The sequence below is a fragment of the Poeciliopsis prolifica genome, unplaced genomic scaffold (assembly GCF_027474105.1).
Source record: "Poeciliopsis prolifica strain line A6 unplaced genomic scaffold, Auburn_PproV2 SCAFFOLD018, whole genome shotgun sequence".
Classification (NCBI taxonomy): Eukaryota; Metazoa; Chordata; class Actinopteri; order Cyprinodontiformes; family Poeciliidae; genus Poeciliopsis; species Poeciliopsis prolifica.
In genome coordinates this window covers 6,803,221-6,823,331 of record NW_026562393.1, presented here as the reverse complement: position 1 = coordinate 6,823,331, position 20,111 = coordinate 6,803,221, and the positions used below count along the sequence as shown (strand labels likewise).

The window sequence follows — 20,111 nt, the reverse complement described above, 5'->3', positions numbered from 1 at the left end:
GCACAACCTGAAAGCGCTGAATAAATCAAGCAGGACCATCTTCATCATTCGTTATGGTGACGGCAGCTGAAATGCTGAAATTATATACTTTAAGACTGAATTACCATGTAGGTACTCTGGACTCAACTTCTTTCAGTAGTCCTTTATTTTTCTGTTTTTGCAAATCTGAGGATTTTGCACATTTGCTGTGCTTCGAGAGGCATCTACTCCAAATTTCTTTTGGGTCAATTTGAAGAAATCTATTCTCAGTTATAAGAACAGGAAATGGGGTCACTTTCTTTCAAAACGCTTGCTATATTAAGACACATTTAATAAATTAAATATAAGCTGATTAGCGTGCATCAAAATCTGCTTTTCAGCAAAAGTCTCTGGAGAGACAGACATGGTCCAACGTATAATAAAAGCTTGGTAATGAAAAGATGAATATTTTGTGTTGTAACTTTTCCACTGTAAGAGGATAATGTTGGTACTAATTTTACCCTGATTAAAAAAAACACCTCTATCTGTATCAACCACTTGTGCTGAACAGAGCAAATGGTGTCAGAAAATAAGCCAAAGGGTCACAATTGACCCCGGTGTCACTTTGGAGATGCTTGACCTGAGTAAAACCCTGCAAAATTAATCAGCTGTTTAGTGAAGAATTGGACAAAGATTTCTGCTTCTAGACATGCAAAGTTGGAGGTGATGCACCTAAAAAACTTGCATCTGCATTTGCAATGAAAGGATCAACAAAGTGTTTCACAGGCAGTTAAATACAATGGAAATGGACGACATAACTTGTATGTTACCACATCACAGTTTGAAGCTGTGGGTCCATTGAGTGAAAGGAAATGCTTAGCCAAACATTTTCTGTACTTATGGACATCAAATGAAAAACAATGAGTACGGTAGAACCTCTGAGTAAAAAAAATAAATAAAAATGAATGGAAACATGCCCCCTCTACTCATTTAATCTGAAAATAAGAAACAATAAACTAACTATGTGTTATCGCCTCTTTGACGTTTGAGTTGAGTTATTTTAAGCAACCTGCAGCACACTTGTTTCTGATTCATCTTTTCTGTTTTCACACACACCCACATATGACACCAGAATGCCTTCTCACTGAGTATCAATATTTATGTGAAGAAGGTATACCTATTTTTGGTTGAAAAGTGCTAAGAACCTTATTTACATTTGAAAAACAGGCGTCCTGTTGGGTGAAAAACAGCCAGAGCAGAGCTGAGGAGACGACGGAGCCTTGATCTGCTGGGAGCTCCTGACCCAGACTGAGCTGAAGGAAGAAACGGGACTTTTCTTCACCGAAGGCAAAGGAAGAAAGTGCAGGAAGGTGAGATCTTTAAAGTCTAGAACATCTGTGTGGGAGTCAAAAATAGCTCAGAGTTGTTTTTAAATGCTGGTCTAATTCAGTGGTCAATTGTCTGGTCCTTTATGGTATAATTGAACCATAAAGCTTGGATTAATCTTTATTTTCTATGATAATCCTTGTGACAGGAGCTCCAGATGCAGCACTTACAGTAGTAGGCTGGTAACAGAATTGAAGACTTTTGCAAAAAGCATGCTGACAGTCAGGATGCGTCCTGGACGCCTCCCTGGTGAGTTGTTCCAGTCACATCCCACCAAGAAGAGGCCCCGAGGAAGACCCAGGACACGCTGGAGGGACGATGTCTCCCGGCTGGTCTGGGAACGCCTTGGGATTCCCCCCCGGAGGAGCTGGAAGAAGTGGCTGGGGAGAGGGAAGTCTAGGCCTCCCTTCTGAAGCTGCTACTCCCGAAGCTGGATAACCGGAAGAAAATGAATGGAAGGATGAATGGCATGCTAACAGTGGCGTCCCCAAGAGGTGGTCGGAGGGGGGCCATGGCCAGCCTGGAAAATTCCTGGACACCCCTTTGACTCCCCAAGAGAAGACCCCTGACCTCTTTCATAAACTGTATCAGCTCATTCAAACCATACAGTCATCTTCTTCAATCAAGACATAAATATAGAACCGAATGAATAAATACATAAATAAATAGTAAATCACTAAATCATTTTTTGATTATATGTATCTGTGAAAGACCAAATTTATTAGTTTATTTATTTATTTAACTGTTTAAGTGTATAATAGTTTGCAGGTACCCCACCCAATTTGTTTATTATAAGTTTATTCTTTTTTGTAGTTTGTTCATTCCTTCAGATATATGCAGATATTTAAATATATATATGAAATGTATATGTAGATATAGAAATATATACAAAAAAAGAAAATGCATATATGGAAGTACTGAAAAACTGAAACAGAAAAAAATGAAATAATTTGCATGATGTCCCAGAATATAGCTATGTTTTGATTCTACAACGACACCCTCCTCACACAAATTTGTCGTTAATTTAGTCATTTCTTTTTTTCAGATTGGTTATTTACAAAGACATTCTAGTAAACAAAAGTAGATTGATTGATTGGCAGTTTCATCAACATTCTTAACTGCTCCTTTTGGCAAATTCTCCAGAAGGTTTTGACCTCATTTAACAACAATGGGATCTTTACCATTGCATAATTGCTGGGCTGGCCACGAGAGTTTATTTTTTTCGACCACCAGACAGAGTTTGAAGACATGCAGCAATATGCACAAGATACGTGATGCAGGAGAACGCTCAGCATTAGCACATGTTGCTCGTGATCAGTCAACTGAGCCACCCAGCTCCGGATGGCACTCTAATAGTAACAGAAACAAAGATGATATTAATTTTTTTTTTCCTGATTTAAATTGCCTCTTAAATTAAGTAGACCCTGGTCTCTAAAAACACACCTGCCTCACACTTGCTAAATAATTGATGTATTTGTGTTTTTTTTTTCTTTGCATTTTGCAGGCTCCTGTTATTGCTTCCTCATTAAGTGCTGATTAGCACTGAAATTGTTTTGTATTCTCCCCAGAAAAATAGCTTGAATATCTCTTTATCTAAGTGCTGGCTGCCTGCTCTCAAGGACAGCGAGGCAGCAGATGGCTGCAGCCAAACACAAACCTTTTGTCGAGGACAGACTGTTCAGCAGAAAGTTATGGAAAAACAAACCGCAAAAGAACAAGCTTGGGAGAATTGGGAGGTGTTTATTGAAATAGCTGGTCCTTGTAGCTGCTCTCACCTGAGGATGCTCAGCTTTGCAGTCTCAGGAATCTTTCATCCAGCAACAAAAAAACAAAAAAAAGTAACTCTGCAGAGACTCGCACCGTTTACTGCACTGACTCAGACTTCAAAGGCCTGCTTGGTGTGTGCATGGGAGTATTTATATGTCTGCGGTCCCAGAGCACGACTCTGCAAGAAAAGGTGGCGCTTTCTGTATTTTGATGAGGCTGAAGGTGAAAACAAAAAGGAGGGGATTTGTGCAGCTTCCATTAGGCTCAGATTGTTTGAGAAATGCTTTTAAGTGTTGGATAAAACTGAAGCGAAACCTAAACTGACGCACACACACACAAAAAAAAACCTCTCTGCAGTGCCTTCATAAATTATTCACACCCTTGAACTGTATCACGTTTTGTCAAAAACGTCAGTATCTTTTATTGGGATTTTCCACAATGAAACCTGAAAAATAATAAAATCCACCACAACCGAGTCACTCAGCTGAATCTGCACGTGTGCAATTTAATCTCAGAATAAAACTAGCCGTAAACACCTCAGAGTTTTTGTTAACTCATCTCACTGAGCTCTTTTCAATCCATCATATGAAATTGAAACAGAGCAAATCTAGCAAGTTGTGGCCATCAACCAAAACCGACAGACCAGAGACAGGGAGCATTTATCAGAAAAGCAGGCAAGATGCCCTGAGACATCCACAGCTCAAGTGGAGAAATCTGTTGATAGGATAATTATTAGTTGTATGCTCCATGAGTTTGGTCTTGTTTAGAGAGAGCAGTTGGAAATCTTATATGCATTTTCCTTGCAGTTTGGGACACAGCATGCACGTAGAAGAAGGTGAAACCAAGATGTATTTTGAAAAGGATGAGCAGCAGCTCCTTCAGTTGAGCCAGGAAGTAAATTAATCTGATGGGGTTTCTTACTAATAGTGCGAGAATCATTTCGGGTTTCCTTTCCATCCATTTCAAAATTATCAACACTAAAATTATCAACTAACATAAAAGTTTGCTGCTGTTAAGTCACCCCCCAACCCCCACCCACCCAAATGATAAGAGTTCACATGTCTCTGCTAAACACTGCAGGACTATTTGCTTCTTTACTGTCAAAGCAAAATTTCTATTCTTCTTCTTTTATGCAAGTATAAAAAGGTCTAAAATGACATTTGGTTTCCTTTTAGATACTTTTTGTTATTGCAGTCAACAAACAAAAAAAGATGTAAAATGAAATGAGGAAATTTAATGTCTACTTTCTTAGGAACGGTTATAAAAATGTATCACTGCTCTGGTATATTTGTTGACTAAATTTTAGGGGTGTTCTGATACAAGTTTTTTTATTTATTTTTTACTTCCGATGAATGAATAGTTCTCTCCAGCTGTCCTCCCACTGTCCTCAGGTGTGAGTGTTTGTAGCTGTTTGTCTTGTGTGTCTCTGTGTTGCCCAGTGACAGACTGGTGACGTGTTGAGGCTGTTCCCTGCCTCTCGGTTAATGAGAGATTGTACTTTATGCAAAACGCATAAGCTTATATGTATGTTAATATTTGTTTTTGCATTTTTATTAATGTGTATAATATTCAAATATTAAGTATGTCTGTTTGTAACCATAATTGAAGCCATCTTGCATGGAACATGTCAAATAGACCCACCTATCAAGGGCATCAAATATGGCACTAGCCCATATTTGGCTCTTCTCCTTCTGAATCTGGCCCTGCTTGCAAAGATAATCAGATGGATGCATGTATGTTACTGGATTTGAGTCTTATGTTTCTAAAATTAAGACCTTAAAATGTCTTAAATTAATTTATAAAAATAACTAAAAATAATTTAGTATATTTTACTCTCTCTACTTTCTCTCTCTCTCTCTCTCTCTCTCTCTCGGGACTTTTCTGTCAGGCAAAATTTGGGCCACCCTCAGACCTCTCCCTGGGTCCTAGACCACTGAGGCTATCGAGGCTACCGCTACCTAGCTGCTAGCTAACGTTTGCGTGCAAATTTATCGACAGTTGACTGGTCTAAGTTTCTGCTTGGATAGGACTTAAATGCTATTCATAATTCAAAGGAGAATGTATAAACAGTCAGGCTATAGGCCCAATTTTAATTAAAGAACAAACATAAAAGGAGCATCCATCTTCTTTCGCCTAAAGCGCCGCTCAGAAAAAGTTATGCAAATTTGACAGCTCAGTTTTAATTTGACAGTTATCTGCCTTCATGGCTGACTGTAATGTTTCCTGATGACAGACTGAAGCGCTGACTGCAGGCAGACAGCAGCAATAAAAGAAAACTCAACACTCTTCTGACACACTCCAGGCTCACTTGGGTAATATTTTATTTACTCATTAATCTTCAAAACTATTTTTTTAATAAATTTCCACTTTATGTTCATCAAAGAACCGTAACAATAAAAGTAAATACTGTAGAAAAATTGTACATATAGAAAATAAACATGGTTAATGAACACCTAAATGTGGGATCCCATCGGTGGAGAGGCCTCCCTCTGTTTCGAATGACAACACAACATGGAGATAGAAGAGAAAGAAAGCCATAGACGTGGATAAAGGAGGAGAGAGAGGGGGACGAAAATCAGGGTAAAGAGGGCAAAAAAGGCCAGTTTAGGATGAATAAAATATGCAAACATGTTCTGTTAATTTGGACAATACACTGAAATCTCACACGCTTCAGTCAGTTTCATGTTCTTCCAAGCCCCCGGTCCGTATTACATGCATCTTGCCTGGTTGGGTCACGTTTTCGGAAGAACTGGAAGGGGCTTTGCTGAATCATGGCACTGCTTGTGTCAAATCAGGAGCTGGGTTCATACACTTCAAAAGTCTGTAAGGAAAACCCAACAGAACGATTGTGTCAGGGCACGGAAGGAAATTAAAAGAGAGAAAACTCAAGGTGTCGCGTAGCTGATGGCATCAAGAACTGGACTTGTCTATCTATTAGCAACATGTGAAAACATCTACTTGGTTCTCTTGGTTGGTCTTTTCCTAGGCTGGTTTTCGCTTTGAAAGGTGGTCAATTGGAGCAGGTGTAGTGGCTGTGGCCAATAGGACATCAAACTAGAAAATAGGGCATGGGCCACACGCAAACTCACATACACGCAGATATACATCCAGGTGTTGCATGGCAACATCCTCCACCAGTTTAAACCAAGTAAACCTCTGTAGGGTTTGGACACACCACCACTCCACAGCACAGCTCAGAGACTCGGCATGCAGCACAGTCCAGATGGTCACACTTTGTCAATGAAAGATTTAAACTGAGATTTAATTCAAAGATTCAGGCCCCGGCTGCACTGCTCTGGAGATCTTTTTAAATAAACAATTATTATTTTTTATCTGTTTATGAAGAGTAAGAAAGTAAACCACTGTGGGATTTGAGAAGTTCAAATTCAAAAAGTCAGCGTAACACCGTTCTTGCATCAGCAGATGTTGAATCTCAACATTAGTTACGTAATGTTGAGATTCAACATTACGTAACTAATATTACCAAACTATTTGAAGCAAATGTCTGGGAATACTTGAAGCCGAAGTGGTGGAGAAGATTATGAGCCTGGCTAAAGCAAAGTTAGGCTAAACATCAAGGGAGGGCGATAGGACTGAAAGTTTTATCACAATATTTTGTGGCACTATTGTAATACTGATCTTGCAAAACATTTCCATTTGTAAAACGTTGCTTTAAACCAATCACAAAAAGATGTGATTTGTGTCACTAAGCTGGATTTAATCATAACTGCATTTAATCATATTTTCCATATTTATTGATATTCTCATTGAACAAAGTAGAACTAAGAATCTATTAGAGGAAAGAATGGAGGATATGACCAAGAGAAACAATAAAGGACAGAAAGAAAGAAAAGTCTGAAGTTAAAGAGGAAGGAAGGAAAAGAGCACTGGATAAGAAGAACAAATGGAGAAAAGGAAGGTAGGAAGAAAAGGAACAACAGATGCAGGAGAGGAAGGAAGGAAGGATATGAGGGAGAAAAGGAGAAGGGAGAAGAAACAAACCCAACAAAAGGAAGAAAAGATGAAGGATGCAAAGAAGAGAAAGAAAAAAGAGTAGGAACAGTTATAGAAGAAAGGAAGGATAGAATGGAAAGACAACAAGAAAGTTGGATGTAAGGAGACATTTAGCAAATTGTCAAAAAGTTTCTTCTGACTTTCTTTCTGGCAAATAAAGCCAGAAGCATTAAAATCAGTCAATTCTTTATATATACCTATCTTTCAGTTATTCAGCTGACGTTTATAAAGTTGTTCATCAATGGGAAAAAAAACATTAAATTAATTTTAATCCTCTAATTTTCATCATTGTGCAAAATAGGCAAAATAAGTGAAGATTTGCTTACATAATAGAGATCAATTTCTATTATGTAAGCAAATCTTCACTTTAAAAAATATTGTTGCAAATTACAGAAGAACCATTTCAATTGTGATTCAAATCTCTGTCAGTGTGGACGGGGCCTTAAATTACTGTCGAAAACCAGTAATTTACTCGACATTTGAAGCGAATGTCTGGAAGCCGAAGTGGTGGAGTTTACGATGGCGGTGTATCTGGAGATTCAACGGAGTATAAATCACACGGAGTAAGATAATTCACGTGCAATAAGATTCCCCCCCACATCTCCCTTCCCCAAAGTCTGTACTGTCCAAATGATCCTTGATATTCGTCTTTATCATAGTGATCAATTCACCGTCTTGTTGTCTTTAGAGTCAGTTTATGTTGTTCCGTGTGTACGCCAGGGGAGACACAGCGGCCACGCCTCACTGGTGTCTGTAGGTAGCATCTAAAGTCTCAAGTATCCAGCGCAGGAAAAACATCTCTTTGTTTCCTCTGCTTCCTTCGTTGTGATTTATACAGGAGGCTGTAAAAAACATCAGCAGCTCACCCAGCCCTGTTTTTTCTTGTAGTAATTCACCGTCTCTATGGCTACACACTGAGTTCCTGTCCTTTAGGCTAAACTTTGAGCCACTGGTGTGCTTGTTTCCTCGCCGTCCGCTGTGCTTCATCGAGTCCTGTCTGCTAACAGGGAGGAAGGCCAAGAAGCTTGGAAGAGACACTTAGTGCTTTTACATCATCTTTGTTCGGGTGCACTGCCTCTCGCTCGGCCTGCCGCATGCTTCACTTGAAGTCTGGTTTTCACCCCTCGCACTCTGGCCAGACTGTGGCAGACCAGACTGGAGCCGAAATGGTGGTTGAACTGGTGCTTTCTAACTCTTTTGGAATGGTGTTAATGCTCATAAAATAAGCCCCTGCCAGAGGCTCTTGCTCATTGGTAAATACTGTACAGTGAGGGCCCAGGCCCCCAGGTCCGTCTTTGAATGTATGTTTGTGCTTGAATGTGTGCATGTGGACTTGTTTGTGTGTGTTTGTGCTTGACAGAATGTGTGCAGGTGTGATTATTGGAGAGTAAATATTAAAATCATCATGTCTATGCCCCTGTGTATGACTTTCTTTTTTTTTCTTGGAGAATATATCTATTTATGTACATATATTGTTATATATAAAGGTGTAGGCATATTTGTCTGTTTCTGGGGGGAGGGGGAAAGGTGTGTCCGCTTCAGACGTAATACTCCTTGTCTTTGTTCTTCTTGTTCTTGGAGATCTTGGCGATGCCCAGCGGTTTGTCCTTGGCGCTGCCGTTGGGCTGAGTGGCCGAGTTGCTGATGTAGTTGCGGCTCTCGTCCACATGGTAGGAGCCTTCGTCACGGTTGCGGTACTTGTACATGGCGTAGAGGAGGATGAGGATGCAGAGGGCGGCGGCCGCCACGATGCCCACCACCATGCCGGTGGTGCTGCTGCTCTCCCGCACCACCTCGGACGGACCAGGAAACACCTTCACATCTGGCGGTGGAGGGCGGGCTGTAAGGCATACGAAGGTGAGAAAAACGATGTGATTTTTTTTCAGATTGGTTTATGCATTATTAATTTGAATTACATGCAAAGGCAGTGGGTGGGGAGCAAGAAGACATAATGCATCATCATGATAAATTATTTGATAAGGATTTTGCATAATGGCAGCCTGTCAAGTGTAAACTGGAGCTTACAGCCAAAGTTGTTTACATATCGTCTGATTGCAGATTACATGACATAAAGGAGGCCTTGAACAAATAAATTATAGTTCTTACACTTTATGACATGCATTATGGGGGTGCAACAAATGGTTGTTTTTATTATTGATTATTCTGATGATTAATTGATTAATCAGATAAAAATCCCTCATTTTACAGATTTTAAATTTATCCACCAAAGTCGTCTTATATATTAGAAATATGTCTAAAGATGGAAATAAACAAATAATTAAATTCCTATTTAAAAAACCCTAAAATACATCAACGGCATTCCAATACAAATAGCCAGCATTTGATCATTTGCATCAAAAGATGCACCTGAAGCTAAGAGACTATTTCTAACATCAACGTTAATTACTCAGTCATTTCTGCTCGACTTAACATCAATAAAATGTAAGACTGATCTAGTGATTATCTTTTGGATTAATTGATTAATAATTAGACAGCAAAAGATGTTCAGTGGGAGATTTTCTTTACAGAATTTAAAGGGTGAAGCTAAGACTGTGCCACTTGAGTTCTGGAGATAACATATTTACAAAGACAAAGACAAAGCTATTTTTTTGAGTCTGTATACCCCAGTTAATTAATCGATTACTAAATTACTTGACAATTATTTCAATAATTGATTAATCAAAATTTATCTGATTAATCATTTCAGTTCAAAGATAAATATCCTTGCAAAGATATTTAGCCACAAACTTCAATGTACTTTATTAGGCTTTAGTTGGAAAGTGGCTGTGAAGGGAAGGAAAATTATTATTTTTTTAGCATAGGGTAGATTTGTTTTCAACCCCATTGACTCAGTATTTTGCAGAAACATCTGATGCTCCAATTAGAATAGAAACTGCTAACAATGTTCTGCATATTGTGGATGTTTCGCTGCTCCAGAACAGCTGATTCAAATGATTGCATCACCTCCTTACCATTTAATTTGTCAGGCGTACACTCAGCTTCCCATAAATACATTTTTCTGGATGCATACTAAAACGCAAAATTTACTGTTTTGTTCATTTTCAGTTGTGATGCGGTGTTAGCAGAGTTAGCAATACTCAACAACTATGAAATGGACACCAGAAGTGAAAGGTCTGTTCTACAGAACCACTTCCTGAAGCGCAAAATTTATAGCTACGTGTTCTGCATTGTCACTCCACGATCTGGCTTATTTGTGCATGTGCTAAAATAAATCTGACTTAAAGAGAATAACAACAACTATCGATAAAATTGTTTATTTGGATTTTGCTATAATGCTTTGACTATTTTCTAAAAAAAAAAATAAAAAAAAAACAGGTTATTTGCCTGTGTACAATAGCCAAACATGATGGAGTAATACAAATAGAGTAATAAAGTAGCATCTTATCAGCACATGAGATGCAGTGTTGTACTTTCTGAAAACACAATCAATAAGTCTCATGAAAACTTGTGTACAGGTCCATCAGAGTATGCATTACAGTCCAATACAGATTTATACTTGCATATCATCTTCAACCTAATCATGACAATTATTCATTAAGGGATTTGTAAGGAAAATAGGTTGTTTTATAGCTAGTAAAATTCAGTAAGATCTTCATTTTTACAATGATCCAGAACTATTTATTGTAGTGCATGTGCAAATGAGCTAACTGTGCAGCTTGTGCTTCAGGGTCAATATCAGGCAGTGATGTGCAAATCATCATTGACACAATCTTGGATATGAATATGGTCAAATTTAGCTCTTTACCATTAGCTTCTGCTAAATACCATGTTGGTATAGCTTTTTAGCATTACCTTCTAGTAAATACAATGTTGGTGTTGTACTTCAGCATTAGCTACTGGGTAATATACCATGGTGGTATGCCACTTTAGCATTAGCTTTTGCTAAATATAATGTAGCATTTTAGCATTAACTTCCACAAAATGCTGTTTATAGTGTATAGTATAGTGCCTTTGCTTTAGTGGAACCAATATCAATAGTGAGTAAGGGTTTGTGTATCTAACTTTTAATATATATTGCTGCTCAGCATTGAATCCTATACCTTTTTAATTCACAAATAAGAGCTACTTTGTGTTGGTCTATTACATAGGATTGCTGGTGTACTTTTTTCTATATGCGATGAAGAAAAAGATACATTTCCCAAGAACAAGGATTGAATAACAAAGGAGTAGGAGAAGGTGATGGGAGCAAGCAAAAGCAGAGAAAGGCTCAAAGATAAAAAATGGTGCCAGGAGGCAGAAACCAAAGTGGAAATGAAAAATTCATGGCAGGGAGTGACCAAGGGGAAGAAAACGACAAGTGAGCGACACATGAAAAACTAGCGGAGAAATAAATGTGACATGTATTTTTTTAGCACTTGTCTCACCTGAGCTGTCACAGGGATCAATGTCTTCATCGTCGCTCGGACACTCGGCCGACGCAACCAGCAGGTCGTCTATCGTCTGTGGAGAAAAGACACGGAGGTTTAAAAATAAATATAAGACGCGCGGTACAGAGAGCCTGTGCTCCGCATCTGTTCTGTTTATTTTCAACACCTTTGAGCTCACAGAAAGCACATCCATCGACCACACTTTTGCCAACGCTTTGGCCTGTAAGAATGGCTGGCAGCCAACATCAAGAAGAGAAGAAGAAAAGAAGCAGGGAGGAGCGCAGGGCGGGGGGACGACTATGAATCCTGTTTAACCCACAAGGGAACCACTCGTTATCTCCTGCTCTTTCAGCCCTCCCCCTTTTATTTCCTCCAGCCAGCCTTTTTATTTCTCCACTTCCTGTGTACAGCCTCTCCCCCCCACCACCGCCTCCCTCCACCTCATATTGGGAGTTAAATGCGGCATAAGCAGCAAAACATTAAACAAGCTCTTCCTCTTTTTATTTCTTTTTCCCCAGCACCTGTCTATATCTTAAAAGTGAACACCTCAACAACAGATCCTTTCTCTGTCTGTGGAAAAAAGGCAGCCTTTTTCCCTCTCCATCCCTGCTCCGCCTGTTGCCATGGCAACTCTAAGTTCAGGCTGTTAAAAATGATGGGGAATATAAAAAAGAAAAAAAAAAAAGGGAGTGTGCACCCTCAATGGGGACCTGTGCATTGATTTGCTATTCCTGCCTGAGTTTGGAGCGGACAGAAGAGAGAGAGAGAGTTGGTTAAAGATAGATGGTGAGATGAAGAGGATTTTCTTTTTATGTTTTAGAACAAGCAGTTCTGGAGGAAAAATACAGGAAAAAAGGAGACGAGGGCTTTGATAAAAGCGAGCTGTCTTTCTTTAACGCTAATGCGCCCCGCATATTCATGGGCTACCGTTAAACATCGCCTGCCTGTGACGCCTTGGCATGAGAGATTTCAAAACGTGTGTGTGTGCATTTTAACCATGCCGGGCACTCGGTGCCGGCTCTAAATTAAAATTGGATTGTGATGCATTGCAGTGGATGTTAGTAACCCAGTGAGAGCAGCAGAGCTTGAGAGGAAGATTACATCCAAACTGGAGGAGAATTGGAGTCTAATCAAAGCACTAATTGGTCCATGATGTCTTGGAGTAACAAACCCACTAAAAATGTCTTTCTCATCAACTTGTCTTTGTAGGAACATGGGCTGTATCAGCAGAAGACAAGAATTTATTACTTTGCTGTCCAATAAAGTCTGCCCAGGCCTTGTAAGGTACGACGGTGGTCCAAACAAGTCTTCTGTGGTTTATGTTGGCCTGAAACATGCATTAGGTTATTGGTGCTTGGCTTTGTCTCTTCCCTTCACTGGGTTTCCAATCAGCTCTGCCCACTGGGCTGTCAAACGCAGCTGGGGTGAGATTAGCCGCTGGCATCCAGCCAGTCAATAAAACCTCTGTGCCTTTGCCAGGACGCGACCAGCACATGAACCGCATCACCCGTGACATCTGCCACCGATCAATGCCCGGCAGATCGGGCTCTATCATTGATCCGAAGAAACCAACGTGCCCTGCAGGATCAGAATCGAACAAGTAAAATTTTACAAGGTCCCTCCTTGAGTTTGTGACATCACAAAATCAGCTGACCGCCTTGTTCAAATGGGAAGGTGTCAATTGGGAGTATCAATCCACCTATTGCGCAGGGCACAAGAAAACAAAATCAATTTACACCCTCCTGCCGACTCGTAAGAGCTACCAGATGCTCTGTCTCTCACCAACTTTTTAAAGTCTAACAACAGAACATGCTGACATACAGACAAATAAATGTTAATAATGGAAGAAATGCACGGAGTAGTAAACAGACAGGAAGCATGCTTAAAGAGTAATGTCTCTACCTGAGCAGCTGAGCAGTGCCAGCGGCCGTCCAAGCCTCCCTGACTGCCTAGTTCACACATAATACCTGCTCTAAGTCCTCACACACTCCTGCAGAAGATTCAACAGCTTGTCTGCTACTTTCACACACACACACACACACACAATTCCTATATCAACCAAGCATGCTCTACTAGTCTGTCTCTATATAGACTCGTCTACACAGGCATACAGCAAACCAGGATGAAGTTGGAGGGCTGATGAAGAGATCCTGACGAGAGAGAGGAGAGGAGCTAGCTCCACTACTGCAGATGGTGAGATAGACTCATACAACGCCTGCATTAACAGCCTATCACTGGAGCTCAACCACAGACTGGGTGGGAGGGGGGTACAGGACACGAAGAGGAGGAGGAGGAGGGGGTAGTGAGTAAATATGGAAAGATATGGAGGATGGGAGAGAGATAGGGAAAGTGAGAAGGAATAAAAAGTGAGCAGGGAGATTTGAACAGCGGGCAGATGAAAAGATGGAGACAAAGATGTGAAGATAGTGAAGAAGAAAAGAAAGAAAAGGAGGGAGGGTGTGGATGTACAACAAATATTCAAAGAGCTTGTGGACACGTCAGCTGATTCCTCTTAGCCAATCCGACCGCCCCTCTGAGCCCCAAGTTTCGTCTATCAATCTTTGCATTGAACACAAGAGCTCACGTACGCAGGAGCCGAAGCTTTTGCATCCACAGACAGCGAGCATCAAACCCAAACCGGGGTCTGTGACTCAGAGCGCGCCTCTAGCATAAACACTCACACAATCTCTTCGCTGGTTCTCAGCTGTCATGCATTATTAATCCCTTCCACTTTTTCAGCACACACAAACACGAAAAAATCAACTCACTGTGGACTTCAGGAGACGCTGCTGAAAACATTCTTTCTGCACAAAGCAGAAAGCAGAGAAACCCGCTGGCGATGCGAGCAGACGCACTTCCACACATACGCAAACCAAAGCGTAAATTGCTCAATTATTTGCAGTTGTAACGCCTTTAATAAGACATCTCCCACTGCCCCATCTGTGATGCAACGTGCTGCAATACAGGCCTATTGTTCTATACCCACCTGAGTGTTTGTGTGTTCGCGATCTGTTTTTATCTACACTTCTTTGTGTGTGGTGGTTAAGGCCAGGTTAGTTGCCTGGCAACACAAGGCACCGTCAATAGGGAGGCTGTAGACTCGTCTCAAACGAGACAGAAGCTGTGTTCACACTGTCCACTTGGACATTATATGGTTGGAGTTTTTTAGTGGGCCTCAAAATTCAAACTGCTTTCTTTCTTGTACTAAATAGAGGACTATAAACTCAACATTGAAAGGACTTTACATCAGCGGGACTGCAACTAACGATTAATTTAGTAGTTAATTATTCTGATGATTAATTGATTAATTGGCTGAAAAATATGTCACATTTTTCACTTAACCACTTTAGCATATTTTATATAATATTAAAAATATGTAAGAGATGCAAAAAACAATTCTTTTTTCTAAATAAAAAATAAATATTTAATGGCCTAAAATGTGATAACATTCCTTCAACATATGGTTAAGCATTTGTAGCAAAGAATACATGCGCAGCTAAAAAATATACAAAATAATACTTGAATGAGGCCTTTATGCTTCAGCTGACATCAGCACAGTGTACTCAAAATAAAACAGTCTATAATTTATGGTAAAATACCGGCAGTATAAATCCGGTACAGGTCTGCGACCTAGAAATTTTCGTGTGTCAATATGGATTTTACTGTATTTATACGGTAAAATTCTGGCGACCACAACTGAAAATATAAAATTAGAATTTTATATTTTTATTTTTACAGTGCAGGGTTAACTTGTTTGAATTTATATTTAGCATCTTGCTAGTACACCTGACTTTCTCCACTGTGGGACAATAAGAGATATTTCTCTTCTGTTCTATTGTGATGGTGACACCCAGAGCCAATAATTTGTTTTTGAATTTTCCGCTTGTATACTATGTGTGTTAATTTCTGACATTTAAAATTTAACCTGTAATTTTATATTTGCTAAAAGATTTTCTGGAAATTTATCAGGTGGTAAAAATAAATAGAAACAGGTCAAAGGACACTGTGGACCGAGTGTGCAACTTTCTCCAGCTTAATAATCTTAATAATTTTTATCTTTATTAGGTTCAGGACTTCACTAGGTTAAATTTTATTCTATTCTACCAACTATAGCAGAAGAGAAGTAAAACTTGTAATAAGCTTTGACATCATTGTGCAGTTAAACACTTGTTGTGATTATGTCATTCTGGTTGTGGCAAACTGACATGATAATGATCAAATTTTGGTTATAAATGAACATTAAGATGATCCAAGTTTTGATTACTGATTCAGAAGCGTTCATGTCCAGATAGCGGTGCGTCTAATAACTTTTGATTTTATCTCCTCTGTTTAATGTTGACTGCTAATTATTGAAACTTGACTAATAGCTCATTCCTTTCTTTAACTTTGCTTTTTGAGAGAATATTATAAAAATATGAATTGAAGATATCTGTTTTTGTTGGTGTGAGTGCAATATTTTAGAGCACATAATTCTTTATTCACAATCCTTTGAATGTTGTGGTTGTTTCTGTTTCCTAGCAAACCTTTTCCTTCCGCAGTTTTTCTTTCCACTCAACTTTCTCATAATATTTTTGGATACATTACTTTGTGAACAGTGAAGAACGTTTTGTGGCAGCATGATTAATGATTCTTAAGAGCATCATGAAATATTCTAATTTTGTGTGAAACTCAGCGAGCATTTCACACTGAAAACAATTACTGCAAACAGAATTTAAGTGTTGACATGACTGACTCGACTCATAAGCGCAAAAGCTCTCTTCAGTATATTGAGCGTATAGCAGGTTTGGCCTAGTTCACATCAGGTGGTTTCGATTCCACCATAAAAAGCTGCATGTCAGATTTAACCTTGACATCAGGACTTCACAAAGCCAGAGCCATTCATCTAACACACACACACACACACACACACACACACACGCACACGCACACACACACACACACACACACACACACACACACACACACACACACACACACACACACACGCACACACACACACACACGCAGGGAGACACTGAGAGGTGAGGTGTGAAAAGAAGCCCCTGTGACAGCGGCGTCACTCTGCAGCCGTATCCATCCAGCTCACGTAATCCATTATTGATGCCTGAGGCTTAGCTCACAGCTATCAGTGCTCCATTATTTACGTCTGAAACAGCTGGTGGTTTATACACAGAGGAACAACTCTCTGTGGGAGTCTGGATGCGAGAGAAAGAGAGAAAGTAAGCTGCGGGTAGTGGGGCCCACTATATCCATGGCAACTGGTATCATGTAGGATTTTTTTTCCGGTGCGGCTGTTTTATAACTTAGAGGAAGAACTGCAGCAGACACAGACGCCCACTAAGAGCTTGACAACATTTTGATTGTAGTGATCTGAACAATAGAGCGAATAAAGTCTGAGTTGAAGCTGTGGAGTTTGTCTCCTCTGATTTTAACACCAACTCTCCTGTTCCAAATGCAACAATTAAGTATCAATAACTATTATGTCCTTCTGTTGTCTCAATCTCACTGGATTACTTAACACATATTTTGTAAAAGCTATTTCGTTCTCCATTAGCAAAAACATTTATTGCCCCGCGAGTCAGCAGAGGAACCAATTAGCTGAGAATTTACCGTCTGACCCATTTAGGTGAATGTGTTGTTGCAGAGAAATGCAGGGAGCCACTGTACACAAAATACCTTTCCTCTCACAGACCTTGAAGTTTGTTCAGACAGGATTACAGAACAAAGATGAGGAGAAAATTTTACATCACTTTATGCAACAAGAAACAAAAACATATTTTGTGGTTATATTATCCCTGTTTTTCTATCAGAATATTTGGAAATATTTATTATTTCTGACATGTATGCAATGTTGAAATTTCCAAAGTTTCGCTGAATGTAATGACGGCTGGAAGAGGGAATGACTGTGAGGTGCTCTTATTTCTTTGTTTTTACACAGTTGTTGGGATGCATATTTGTGGCAACATGGCAGGATTTCCCCTGATGAAGTCCAACAGGTTTTTATGTTCAAAAATGTTTAAAGTTTACAGGGAATTTGACCAGGTAATGATGCCTTATTAGAAGACATTATTGACCATACTTAAAAACAAACTAATGACTCTCAAAAAAGTTACAAAATTAAAATAATTTTCCAGAGATCTAAAGAGGAGCAGCAAAAGCAAACAAGGTGGATTAGCAATGCTGGCCAATAGCTGATGGTGTCATCCAGGATTTGCTACTTTGGAATATCGTCTTTTAGCCAGAAATTAAGTTGTTAGCATGTCATACAGTTTTTGGTCAGAGGTCTCTTCAGATTTATTGCAAGATGGACTGCTACTGCAGAGCGTTCCCACCAACAGCATCATTCTTTAAAGATACTCAGATGATATGAGTTACAACATTGAATTTGCCTTTAGGATAAATAAAGTAGTTTTGAATTGAATATAAATTGAATTTCCAGCTTGTAGACTATTTTCTCACATTTTTGACAACTTCTAAACAGATAAGCAATATTTCTATTTAGAGACTAAAACATAATTTTGACTAAACTGCTTGAAACAAATAGTTTGAATGGAACATAATTTGTAGTCACCATCATCATTCATTATTTTTCATCCATAATGTGTAATGTCTCAGTCAGTGCTTCATATTTAACATGATTAATGTATTTGGGGGGACGCTTTAGTTTGCCTCAGCACATGAAAACATATGACACATGAATAAACTAGTATTAGCAGAGTAAAAAAAAACTGTCCCACTTCCTTTGACACATCTTGATATTCTGCTGGTCTTGATAAATGGGCTGTGCATACTAATCCTCTTACAGCACTCATAATGAATCTTATCAAAGCAAATTACAATTTTAATTACCTTTTGTCATACTAAAGAATGATGGCTGGGTACTGATAAGACTCGTGTGCTGTGGAAGCCTGAAGAATTACATCTGAACAAGAGTTATGACCACCGAGTCACCCCAAGATTGGGTAAGACCCAAAGCAGAATTTGATTAGAGTCTCCACTTCTTGTTAAACGTGTCACCCAGCACAAATAATTGGAGAGCAGTAACTGTTGGCTAATATATTTCAAGTGTTATGAACTCACATTTTACATGTTAATGTAATATTTAGCCAGTTAGACGCAGACTCACGACAACAGATGCTCACAGCGAATGACACTGCCTAAAATGGTAAAGGTCAAGGAAGTACAGATGGGAAAGGGAGGAAAGAAGAAAATATCACAACGTCGTCGCAAAATTTACCAACGTTGCCATTGCAAGGAAGGAAAGGACAGAAGGAAGAGTAAAATGAACAAAAATAAAGAAAGGAAGCAGGGGTTGTAGGACACAGATAAAAGGGAGGAAGGTAGGACATGAGACGAGACGAAGGAAGGGCCCAATGAGAACAAGGAAGGACAAGAAGAGGAAATAAAAGGAAGGAAAGGTAAAAGGAGTGAAAGAAGAAAGGGAACAAAGGAAAAAAAGGAAGGATATGAGAGAGGAAGGACAGGAAAAAGTATTGGAAAGAAGAATGGACAGTGGGAAAAGGAAACATTTAGACAATGAGATGGGAATACAGTCTGGAAATTAAAATACTTAATAGGACTGGGGAATAAATCGATTTATCAAATTTTCTGGTTTTGAAGATTACATTTTTGGAAAAATTGGGATTTTGCACTCCTTAAGTTTTCATAGTTCAAAGTGATGTCAGCCCACCCAAGAACTACTATTAATGGAAACTAACTGATAATGTCACAGAAATGCCATCAATTTAGTCAGAAGATCAGATTTTTCTACATCAATTTTGATTAAAAACTTGACCCGATTTGAAAAAAAAGGGTTACCATTTTTGGATTCAGAGGCACAAAATAGTCTTAATTCAGTTGAACAATTCCCAAAAAATATTTATTTGTAACCCAGTGTTATTGATAACAACTGATATAAAACCGTTTTTTTGTGATAAATTTTTCAGCCGAATTGTCCAAATTGCAAAGTTAATATGCTTTGCACTTTTCCACTTGGAAATAAACAAAATCCGTTTCCACACTTTGCCAGACTGTGTACGAACCCTTTCAGACGTTGACGGACAAAAACCAAAACTGGGACATTGTGCTCACCTGTGTCACAATTTGCTTCTTATTCGTCGCCGTGGTGGTTGTGATGTCACTGATCGAGGGGGCGGAGTCTGACCGGTTGCCGCCGGCTGCGGCACTGGACTGCGGCGTGATGGAGGAGGACGGCATGTCGCCGACCAGCCGCGCGCTGCCCTCCACTCTGATGTGCGGGTGGCCCTCGGCGGCCATGTTCAGGATGCGGAGGCCGTTGTAATAAATACCGGACAGCTGGCCCTGGAACATTGGAGAACTTTGCTCGCCTCCGCCGACACTAATCGTCGTCTGGCTGTTGAAGATGGTCAGCTGGCGACCTGCACGAACACAGCCAATCGCACCCAACACACCACAACGCACCAAAAAAAAAAAAAAAAAAAGAAAAGTGGACAGACAAACACACACACACACGCCAGTGGTCACATACGTGCATACACGCCACACACACGCGCACAGACATACAACAGTGTTTGAGTGTTACACAATCTTCCCCCCCCGAGGCATGGCGAGAGGATG

At 39.7% G+C, this 20,111-nt stretch overlaps 1 protein-coding gene across 16 annotated transcripts in view; it reads right to left on the bottom strand.

Moving 5' to 3' along the window:
- Positions 1 to 5,408: 5,408 nt before the first annotated feature.
- The window catches only part of nrxn1a (neurexin 1a), a 95,646-nt gene continuing 80,943 nt past the window's right edge, over positions 5,409 to 20,111 (bottom strand). For all 16 annotated transcript variants that reach the window (XM_055043174.1, XM_055043176.1, XM_055043183.1 and 13 more), the window contains 3 exons: positions 19,605 to 19,912; positions 11,511 to 11,586; positions 5,409 to 8,965 (listed from right to left, as the gene is read on the bottom strand). In XM_055043174.1, the coding sequence (XP_054899149.1) occupies positions 8,664 to 8,965; positions 11,511 to 11,586; positions 19,605 to 19,912 (686 nt within the window). In that variant the 3' untranslated portion in view covers positions 5,409 to 8,663. The remainder of the gene's footprint in view (positions 8,966 to 11,510; positions 11,587 to 19,604; positions 19,913 to 20,111) is intronic.